General features: G+C 34.7%; 1 protein-coding gene and 1 long non-coding RNA gene across 2 annotated transcripts; one reads left to right on the top strand and one right to left on the bottom strand.

The window, feature by feature from the left end:
- Positions 1-1,346: 1,346 nt before the first annotated feature.
- Positions 1,347-2,829, bottom strand: LOC119629217 (uncharacterized). The gene is made up of 2 exons (XR_005245263.2): positions 2,294-2,829; positions 1,347-2,153 (listed from the first exon to the last, which is right to left on the bottom strand). It is a non-coding gene; the product is annotated as an uncharacterized LOC119629217 (long non-coding RNA).
- Positions 2,830-2,951: 122 nt separating this feature from the next.
- LOC101738338 (ATP-dependent DNA helicase Q5) lies at positions 2,952-11,918 on the top strand. Its single transcript, XM_004925470.5, has 11 exons — positions 2,952-3,229; positions 3,788-4,434; positions 5,259-5,364; positions 5,741-5,901; positions 6,871-7,061; positions 8,404-8,616; positions 9,215-9,422; positions 9,604-9,813; positions 9,887-10,010; positions 10,085-11,557; positions 11,709-11,918. Exons 1-11 carry the CDS (start codon positions 3,136-3,138, stop codon positions 11,813-11,815), a joined length of 3,534 nt encoding a protein of 1,177 aa, XP_004925527.1. The 5' UTR covers positions 2,952-3,135; the 3' UTR covers positions 11,816-11,918.
- Positions 11,919-11,923: the final 5 nt, after the last annotated feature.

The raw sequence follows: 11,923 nt of genomic DNA, 5'->3' as shown, positions 1-11,923 counted from the left end.
TTTTGTCAAAATTTATAAACAAAGAAAACTTTGCTAACAAAAATTCAAAAACAGGCTAAACTTTCCTTTATGGTCCGATTTGGAAGTTCACCATTTTTTCGTAGATAGTACTCATAAATAGAAAGCTTTTTGCAAAATTTCAGTTGCGGAGACTCACGGTTTACGAGATATAATTTTTTAAAGTTTCCATAAATATTGGAAAAATCGTCTGCCCTACCCCCGAGTGTATATAAAAAATCCGGAGGCGCGGAGGGAGAGCAGTCCTCGCCCGCTGTGACGGAGCACGAGTGACCGTGCTTCGGCACGCAAGGGCGGAAGGGCTGCTCTTCCCGCAGCGCCGAAGATAAGGCGGATTCAAACTTAAGCTCCCTTCGAGTTTGACTAAAAAATGCAATTTTGATCTAAAAAATTAACCATGGATATCTTCATAATCATGGAGATCTACGACTTGGTGATGGTGCAGTGGTAAGCCCTTACACCCCTCCCTCCTCAACTTAAAAATATTGAACCATAATTGAAATTTTAACCCTATGCTGAGACTAAATAGTGCTGTTCTAACCTCAAAACATTAACCGTGGCTATCTTCATAAACATGGAGTTCCGCGGAGTGAGGATGGTGCAGGAGGTTAGCCTTTACTTCCCCTCCCTCCCGACCCAAAAATCGACGGACCATAAAGGAAAGTTTAACCCAAAAACATATTAGACAAAACTGTAACTTTTAAAGTTTCTAAGGTTGGTTCCTTTTGAGTTGTTTTTTTTGTTTTTGGTAATAAAGGTGGCTCATTAAATTTTTACTCAGTTTGAAAATGCACAAATGTGGGAAAATTGAAGAAAATTACAGGATCTGGCTTCTCAGTTTCTTCCAAAAAATACTTTTAACCCTCAATAAACTCACGGTGCTCTATAATATGTCACTCTAGAATAGCACTAGGTACCCCATTTATTGCTGTGAGTGTTGTAAAAGTGAGTAAGATATTCATAGAAGAATGAGCAGTAGCATACTGTGTATTATAGGCAGCATACTGGGATCTTCAACTATCATGTATTGGTGGTAAGGCCTATTAAATGCCCGTACACTCCAGCTACGAATAAATAATAAGTCATGAAGTCTAACTCTGAACAAATTTCACAAAAAAAGTGGCCCCACCTGAAACCAAAACGACGTATGAAACAAAAACCAATCACAACAGAGGTTGGAAATAAACATTATTTGTGATTGGTTTGATTTCAAAACGAAAGCAGAGATTGGTTCATGTGCTTGCTGCAATATCTGCTATGACAGCGTACTTCAGCGTAGACGATGTTATGTAATAAGTGAACCGGACAAAGTCACTAATAAAACAATATAATTGTATAATTTTTATATATTTGTTTTTTTTGTAATAAACTCTACGTCCCTCGAAATATTTTTAATTTATTAAGTTTTTGCCTAGAAGACATTAAAAAATAATTGTTTCGCAATGTAGGGAAGACGGACGATCCTCTTTACGAACGGGTAGCTGGTAGATAACTCAATTGTTGAGTTAATCTCGCAATTTTTATAACTTTTCGCAATTATTATATTGTATTAACTGTGTGTGTAGAATAAAGAGTAAAGAACGGATTCTGAGAAATTCAACCATTACACATTTTATATAATAAATTAAATGGTCATTATTTGTCTGGTGACTGTTTTTTAGTAAGCGCAGAATATCTTCATTGTCAATTATTTTAGAAAAACACTGTAGATATTACTGACAGAATAATTGTTCGAGTAAGTGATTTTCCGTTATCACGTATTTTTATTTTCTGTCTTATTAGTGTTTCTGTGCGTGTGCATATTTTATACAACACCACAGATGGGTACGAGAGTCCACCGAAATCTTTCAAACTAATTAGATTGTGAAAATTCAATTTTTCATTAACAGGTAGCAATGATAAGCATTCTGGACAATTGATTTTCGCTTGCAGTTTTCGGCTTACAGTGCCGGCTATATAGCCTACAGTTTGCTCCACTGTTTCTGGCAATTGAAGGCTAGCGTCCAGCATGTTTGATAGCGTGAATAGAGCATACTCTGCTGGTTTCCACAGGCATCCAGTTATATTCCTGTCTTTTCTGCATTTACTTAACTGCAACTATCCACTTTTTTTGAAAATTTGCATCGGCAGGAAAACTAAAAGAAAGCAAATTAAGCAAAATCCATTATCGTTATAAAATTATCAAATTAAATATACCTATGTTGTAATAAAAAATATTTTATCGATATACTTTTCAATATTTCACCGAGAAGAAAAAAATCAAAAATATACTGACTTCATGTTGCACAGTGTTAACCATCTCGGTTTGATAACATATTTGCAAATCATTCTTAGATCAGAATCGATTTTCATTTAGAATGTTGAAAGGAATCACCATGGAGTTAATAAGAACTCTATGGGAATCACTAAAAGTCATTTTTATATGGGATTTTATGACCTGGTAACTAAGACCTTTAGGTCAAGTCTTATTTTAATTAAAAAAATACGTAACTTTTTATATGAAAATGATATTATGAGATGAAATGAAGTTAAATATTATGAAAGATGACATGAAGTGAAATGAAAACGAAATGAAATGTGATGAGATGATATGGGATGAAGTATAATCTCAGTAAAATGGTGGTCATTTACTGAGACTTTTACACTGGACTTTTTGGAAGATCCCGAGAAGTTACGTTCAGTAGCTTTGTTTTATTTTCCCACATTTGTGCACTTTACAGATACTAAATAGTTAAGAAACCACCGTTATTACACATTTAAACCTGAAGAAACACTAATGAGATAAAATAAAACAAATCACACAACTTCACTCCTCGCGTTCCCGCCAAAAAGTCCTAAAAGCCATTTAAACAAACAAATATGTAGATCAGATACGTAAAAAATGGATCTAAGGTTGTTTATTGCAACAGTGTCTCAAAGTGTATAATCTATGCAACAGTGTGTAATCTATGGCGACAGTGTTTATAATCTGTAATTATACATAGTACGTTTCTAATATTATTATTTTGTATGAAATATGTATTATGTTCTAACAATTCTATCTGTATTTAAATATCAATTTTGGAATAACCATTTAACGAAACTCATTTGTGAAAGATCAACAAAAAAATAACGAAAATGGATCACATAACGGATAAATTAATGCAATATTTTGGTCACCGAAAATTTAAAAGTGAACTTCAAGAACAAGCTATAAGAGCTATTACTAGAGGTACTATTTTTAGTTATTTATTTATATATACATTTTGTGTATAATATATAATAAATTCTTTCCATATACTAATTTTTCGTAAGCCGATAGTACTGCATTAAAATACCGATTCAGAGAACATCTTAACTACCAAAGTGTTAAGTAACGTCTTAAAAGCAACCCCTTTTTATTTATTTTTTTCACAATTATAATATTAATAATTGCATTTATTGTATACTTGAAAACGTAATCAAATCACTTGTTGTATTGACAGTCTTAATTTAATTATTATCATATGTACCTCAGGGCTACAAGTACAAAATTTTTAGAATAATTAATACTCATACATGAATGATATCCAAAATTAATAGATAGTATTACCCATCCCACAAATAAATTACGAACATGATTATTATCTTGAAAAGGGAAGACAAAACTAGGATTTGTTTTAACTGCATGGAAGTTCTTAAAGTTGTTCAGAAAATACATGTTACAGGAAGAGCGTTTAATTTAAATGTAACTGCCATGAAAATATTTTAAAATAAATTTGTTATCTCATTCACAAAATTTTATTTGCAGGTGTGCATGATGTTTATGTATCCATGCCAACAGGATCTGGAAAATCATTGTGTTTCCAACTGCCTGCAATGTTACAAGACAATAAGCTAGCTATTGTTTTCTCACCACTTCTGGCACTCATAAAGGATCAAATTGATCATTTGACTAAGCTAAAAATAACAGCTGAATCTATTAATTCCAAAATGAGTGTGAAAGATAAGGAGCGAGTACTAAATGACTTGCATAGTATGAAGCCGAATACAAAGTTTCTTTACATTACTCCTGAGCAGGCGGCTACTGGCACTTTCAAGTCTCTCATAGACCATCTTGTCAAGTACAAAAAAGTATCATATATAGTTGTTGATGAAGCTCACTGTGTCAGCGAGTGGGGACATGACTTCCGACCAGACTATCTAAAGCTTGGGGAATTAAGAGAAAAATATAAATCAATACCATGGGTGGCTCTAACAGCAACGGCAAGTGCAGATGTAGCAAAAGATATTTTATCAAATTTAAAATTGCTTCAACCAGTTGCAAAGTACAAGACTCCTAGTTTTAGAAAGAATCTATTTTATGATGTGGTTTATCAAAATTGTATTGAAGATGAAATAGGGCACTTAATGGAATTCTTAAAAAATAGTTTAAAGGAAGATGAAAATGTTAAACAAGTAAGTGAAAGTATTATGTTCATTTCAAATGCACACATCATCTTTTTTGTGTGTAAACAAAAATACATATTTGATTTATTCAAGTTTTGAAAGAATATTGTTCAAGACCTTTGTATCAGCATGAATTGGTACGAAAATATAACAATTTCAACCATGAAGCCACAATTAGTTGGCAAGCCTGTTTCTGTTTGAAGGATAGAATAGTAGTTAATGTTTTTTAGATTTATATGAAAAGATGGCACTCACATCCCACCTGGTGTTACATAGATTATAGACTTTTATATATTTTACTGGTGGTAGGACCTCTTATGAGTCCGCTCGGGTAGGTACCACCACCCCGCCTATTTCTGCAGTGAAGCAGTAATGCGTTTCGGTTTGAAGGGTGGGGTAGCCGTTGTAACTATACTGAGACCTTAGAACTTATATCTCAAGGTGGGTGGTGCATTTACATTGTAGATGTCTATGGGCTCCAGTAACCACTTAAAATCAGGTGGGCTGTAAGCTCGTCCAACCATCTAAGCAATAAAAAAAAAAGACACCACACAAAAGGTTGACGTCATGCTTGTATTCTATAATGGTTTTCCTATTTTTCAGTCTACCACAAGTTAATTTACATTTACACTATGTAATAGAGACTAGCTTAATACCTCAACAATACGTATGCTCTTAATAAATCCAAAACAGCCGAAATACTCAAACATCAATTTGAGTATTTCCATCTCATGGCTTGTTTATCTTTGTTTGTTAACTCTCTGAAAGAACTATGCTTGCATAAACTTGTTTGTTAATCTAGGCTTAGATTTAATATTTTCATTTTGTTACAGAAAGACAAAAATGCTGCAATTGTTTATTGTCGAACAAGAGAGCAGACTGAGGATTTGGCAAATATGCTAACAAAAAGGGGCTTGCAGTCTCTAGCCTATCATGGAGGTCTCAATTTTATCTATTACAAAGAAATATCTAGTTATTTTATGGTTTCACTTTTCATGAAAAAATAGATATTCATAAAATTTTATAATACAATTAGTTTTTGCTTCCCAAAACATATCTTTCGCAATTGCAAAAATAACAAGATATGTTTAAAAAAAAAACAAACAGTTGAAAATTTTAAAACTTTGAAATACCCATTTTGGCATAATTATATGAACACATGAACTTTTTATATTTTCACATAGTTAACTTTGTTTGTTATCTTACCTACTCGTAATTGCAGTTGACCCAGTTTTGTGGTAAGATAATGAAAATTTCACGATTTCATTAATAATAAATACTGTTGTATACTAGAAACTACTTATTAATATTGCAGGTTTGAAGACATCAGATCGTATAGCAGTGCAGGAAGCCTGGTCGTCGGGAGTATGTCCATGTGTGTGCGCTACACTATCATTTGGTATGGGAGTGGATAAAGCCACTGTTAGAGCAGTAGCTCACTGGGGCGTTTCGCAAAATGTTGCCGCATATTATCAGGTAGGATCTGTTTTCAAAATTCTTGTTCCTCGAGCTCATGGTACCTACATGTAGATTTAAAGGAAAAAGAAAAGTACATAATGAGTCTACTGAAAAATAACTTTTTTTGAAGTGAAACTTCTTTATCGGCGTTGGAAAAAAATTTACCGTCACATTTTTCGGTTACGCGTCACATTTTTCCGTTACGCGCCATCTTTTTCTTCACCATTCATTGTTGCCGTACACAAGTGAAGGTGCCTCTTTACTCGGTAACAATAATTATAAAATACCGATGATTTTAAGTGGAGATTTTAATGTAAATTTTGCATCGGAAAATTCTTTGAAGCTAGTTGAATTTCTGAAAGATAAATTGAATTTATCCATGAAAAACAGTCCTCAAACGTCAACAACAAGATCTGGCACTACAATTGATGGAGTTTTTACTCGGTCACTAAATTTCGTGGAATGTAAACCATATATTTCATATTTCAGTTACCATAAGCCATTAATTACAAAAATATATAATGACAATGACAATGATAGTAATAATTCTATTACAATTAATGAAATGCTGTAATAATCTTAGTAGCAAAAAGGTAAAGTGAAATAATTGTATTATTTGTATTCATGTCTATGATAATAAAATCCTTTTGTTTAAACTTTATCTAATTTAACTTTATTTAACCAATTTCTAGAAAGTTGCATGTAGATCATTTTTCGAAAAATAAGGCCATAAACAAGTTTCACTTCTTACGTGTGTACACTAGTACACGCACACATTTTTTTTATTTATTGCTTTTATAGGTGGACGATCTCACAGCTCACTTGGTGTTAAGTGGTTACTGGAGCCCATTGACATCCACAGCGTAAATGCGCCACCCACCTTGAGATATAAGTTCTAAGGTCTCGAGTATAGTTAACAATTAATATCATTAACTGTTAGGATAGTACAGTGATAGATTCTTATAATAATTATTTAATTTCATATAGGAATCCGGCAGAGCAGGTCGCGACGGTAAACCTGCATTTTGTCGTATCTACTACTGTCGCAGTGAAAGAAACGCAGTTGACTTTTTGCTCAAAAATGAAATCGGCCGAGCTAAAACACCCGAACAAAAGCAACGTTGCAAGAACGCCTACAAAAGTTATGAAATAATGGTTAAATATTGTGAAGATGTTAGGTAAGTTGATACTGACTTGGTAGTGTTTAACAGTTTAACAAGTAGAAGTCGTAGCTATATGCGCCCCTTGGGTTATAGTGATTCTAAAAAAAAAATAACATAGATGTGCTTGAACCGTTGTCTTGTCTGCTAGTATTATCTCTAAAAGTTAAATGTGACTATTCCTAAATTAATAGGCAAAGAAAAACAGTTCTGTATGATTTCTTGCTCTGTGTTAACAGACCTATTGACCAGCTATAGTGCCGTCAATAAAAACATTCTAGAAATAGTTTCTTTTAAAACAACAACAACAAAATAGTTTCTGTTAGGTACTAATATTAAATAATCTACTTATATTTTAAATGACTAATATTAGACGATCGTAATGATTTTATGGAACAACAGTTTATGAAGCGTGTTAGGAAAAAGTGCGGGTGCAAATAAATAAATAAATGTTCAATATTAACTAACTTTCTCTTGTGATCGGTCAACAGTCATCGTCTTGTGTTCCGGGTACCGGAAATATGTACACATACGAGACAAGATCGAGTACACCCATATCCGTAGGATCAATGTGTAATCGATAAACATGTGCAGCATCTCCACTCCCTACCTCATTCTCGTTGGGTCTAGATGCGGGTTTCCAACAACAGAATCGATTAAGTGCGGTACAATGACCTACTGGAAAGCCAATGTGCACCGGAATAAGTGGTGGCCGGCAATTTCATACAAAAAAAAGGAGATCGCATGTTTAAATTTGTTCCTTGTACTATTTAATTCTAAAGTTAGTAGTTGTAGTTTGAGCGATGTACTGGTGGATTACGGGTTGTAGGACGCCTATTACTAGTGGTAGAACATCTTGTGAGTCTGCACGGGTAAGTACCACCACCATGCCTATTTCTGCCGTGAAGCAGTAATGGGTTTCGATTTTACAGCCGTTATACTGTAAAAACTAAATGCCTTAGACATCCATATCTCAAGGCTCCAGTAACCACTTAACACTAGGTGGGATATGAGCTCGTCCACCCATCTCAGCAATAAAACAAAAATGTGTGTGTGTGCAAGTCACACATGGCAGAAGTGAAACTTATAAAAAATAAAAATAATCGTAAGGGTGGGTACCAAGGGTGGGTACCTTGAGATATAAGTTCTAAGGTCTCAAGTATAGTTAAAACGGCTGCCCCACCCTTCAAACCGAAACGCATTACTGCTTGACGGCGGAAATAGGCAGGGTGGTGGTACGTACTCGCGCGGACTCACAAGGTCCTACGACCAGTAAAAAAATGTTAACTACTTAAAACCGGATGGGCCGTGGAGCCTAACCAATAAAAATAAAAAGTCCAAGAGCATGATGTTGCCGCAGATGCCGGCACCTGACGTTCGCGGAGTACTTCGGCGAGGAGCGTCCCGCGTGCGGCGGGCGGTGCGACGTGTGCCGCGACGGACGCAGCGTGCGGCGCGCGCTCGAACAGCACTCCCGCCGCGCGCTCTCCGCCTCGCTGCACACCGCCGGCTTCGCACCCGCCGACCACAGCGACCCCGATCTCTACGGAGGCGGCCGATACGGACAGAAAATGTTTGTATCACTTCTAGCGTGTGACATGACATTCTTCAAACTTCAAATCAGCTTTGACTACTGGTGGTAGGACTTCTTGTGAGTCCGCACGGGTAGGTACCACCGCCCCGCCTATTTTTGCCGTGAAGCAGTAAAGCTATTCGGTTTGAAGGGCGGGACAGCCGTTGTAACTATACTGAGATCTTAGAATATATCTCAAGATAGGTGGCGCATTTACGTCGTAGATGTCTATGGGCTCCAGTAACCACTTCACACTAGGTGGGCTGTGAGCTCGTCCACCCACCTAAGCAATAAAAAATTAAAAAAAGTTCTCCGCACCTGATATTGTTTTCATATACAAGCGACGGTGCATATACCTTCAGATCGGCCGCGTCGTCTATCTTTAAAGACATTAAAAAAGTTCTATATAACTCATTTTCGTTTTGACATTGCTGTACAGAACTATTCTAATTTAATAGAATAATTTCAATCACATGAGCTTGATTATGACTGTTTATATATAATTGTTTTTATAGATTTACTAAATTACGGAGGTGATCTGTTGGATTCAACACCGATCACAATTCTAGTACATAATGCATAGTTTGATATTTTTTAGGGAAACGCAGTCTTACTATGGCATCGGTCATGATAGTGAAGAGTCTGATGGAGAAAGTAGTCACCGACGGGTCGGAGAAGAGACCAAATCCCTTATTTTAAAAGAATTTGCTGAACGGAAAAAACGTGTTGAAGAAAGAAAAATAACCGACACCCCAGAATCTGCAAAAAATTCCAAATGCCGAGCAGCCGAAAGTACAGCCACGAAGGTAATTAAAAAGTTTATCATTACTACTCTACTAATCATAAGGTTCATTTTTCAATTCAATTTGTAATAATTTCCTATATCATTTTTTGTAAAACAAAACTTCTATCTCACTCTAAATTTGTGTTCCTATTTACGTAATTGTAATCGTACTGTATTCGTTTATGAATGAAATATTTTTTTAGGTTAATGGCTTAACATTGTCGAATCGTGAAGGCTACCTTATCATACTCACGGATGTCCTTAGCAATAATCTCGCCAATATGAAAGGTGTTGACGAACCAAATAAACCATTATCAAAAAATGACATAGAGCAATGCGCTGTAGAAATGGAATATGAAGCATTCTCTAGTCATACTGTTGTGAGTCTCTACAGACGGGCTATGTCTAAAATGGTAAATTATTTTTAACATGCAAATTTCTATTAACATTTAATTTTATTACAAATTTAATAATAATATTATTTAGATTTCAGCAGTAAAGGCTTGTCAGGATTGCATTTTCCCACAGCTAAAAGAGTTTGACTCTAAATCCAAAAAAGAAGAAAGTAAAATCTATGATGGTTTTGTAAAAGCATCAGAGTTAAGAAATGGTAAGATTGATATAAATAATTATTTTTATAATGTAGTAAAATCAATCTAATAATTAATCATTAAAATTTTGCAGACGTAGAGTCTAAAAGCGAAGCAAGGCCTCTTTCTAAGGCCGACAAAGAAACAAAAAGAAAAGCTAATTCGTTTAAAAAAGACCCACTCACACAAACAAAACTCAAAACCTTCTTTAAAGAAACATCCAAGAAATCTCCCAATGGTGATGAAAGCGAAAGTGAGAATGAAAATAGTCTTGTAATTGATGAAAATAGTTTAAATATTTGTAACAATACAACATTGAAATTGAATGAAGAATCTACAGATCAGAAGTCTTACAGTCATAATGATACAACATTAAAGATTACTGAAATCGAAACCAGTGAACAAACATCCGATGATGAAGAAGTGAAACCTAAGACTCTAGTTATTAATATAACACTGCAAGGTGTATCCTCCAAAAATATACAAAATGAATCGGAATCATCTGAACAATACGCAGAGGACCGTGACAGGAATATTCAATCACCAGAAAGTAAAAAGGGATCGAAACGAAAAATCAAAGATCTTTTTGGGGACTCTGACGAAAGTGATATAGAATTTAAAAAATCAAAAAAGTCGAAACATAGCGACAAACATAAATCTGGTAAACATAAGAAGTCTCACAGTGAAAGTAAAAAAAACACTAAAGACGAAAGTCGAAAGGTTAAATATATTCCAAAAAAAGAAAGTAGGCATAAAGATGATATTAAGAAACCAATTCAAAACGAAGTGAAAGGCGTTGATAAGCATGAAAATAATCATCACAATGATAGCACAATACTCGTTAAGACGGAAGCTGAAAATGTTGTAAAATTAGAAGGTCCCTCATTGTACTATAATTCAGACAGTGAATCCGAAAAGGAATTAGTCATTGATTTGCCCAATGATTCTCTGGTCAATGACAACGACGGTAACGATACAGCAGTCGAGCTTAGTCGACACGAGTCGGCAACAGATAAAAACATAAGTGAAGAATTAAATTTTGTAGAAGGCCCCATGGACACAGACGACGTTGAACTATCTAAAGCATATAAGCTTAGCAAGGAAGCCGATAAGGTGCTGGAATCGTTAAAGCAATTTGCTGATTTGCCGCCTAAGCCTGTCGTAAGCGAAGTCGGTACTGGCGTGCAGCAGAATGATGGTACTACGAAAAATAAACCAATATCACCAGAACGTCATCCTAAAAAAGATAAACATCACCATAAACATGATCACAAACATCGGAAAACTCTAAGTTCGAAACAGGAAGATAATGCTAAAGTTAACGAGAAATTAAAGAAAAAGGATGAAATACTCCAACACAAAGAAAAAGATATACGAAAAGAAAAATGGAAGCACAAAAAGAAATCAAACGAACCATCCACAAACAAAGCAGAAAAAGTAGATGTGGCAAGTCTGGTTGTTAAATTGTTAATGCCATATTATAAAAAGAAAAGGATTAGCAGCCGCGACCTTTTCAAAATAACTGCCCGGCACATCGTGCATCAACTGTTAGCTATTCAAGTTACTGGTCAGTATTAAAGGCGATTTTCTTCGATTTTCATTTGTTACTTTCATTTGTTGTTGTGCACTTAATTATCTTAGTGACATTTATTTGAAACGATTTTAATTATCTTAATGACAGCTTTCAAATATTTACAAATTAATTATATAATTTGCAGAAGAGGCAGCAATTGCGATGATTCTTAAAAAAACATTTACAAAGGAGATGAAGATAGAAAAAGAAAGTGACTTAGCAGCTAAGCTGAATCTGAAAAAGGACACGTGAATTATTTGTTAATGTATATATTAATTTATTAAATTTTATCCTTTGCATATCTATATTATATAAATGCTTATTTTTAAGAAAATAAAAATTTTGTTTTTGATTTCTTGT

Source organism: Bombyx mori, chromosome 12 (assembly GCF_030269925.1).
Source record: "Bombyx mori chromosome 12, ASM3026992v2".
Taxonomy (NCBI): Eukaryota; Metazoa; Arthropoda; class Insecta; order Lepidoptera; family Bombycidae; genus Bombyx; species Bombyx mori.
The sequence above is the reverse complement of the archived record's forward strand: the minus strand, read 5'-3'. Positions and strand labels throughout refer to the sequence as shown.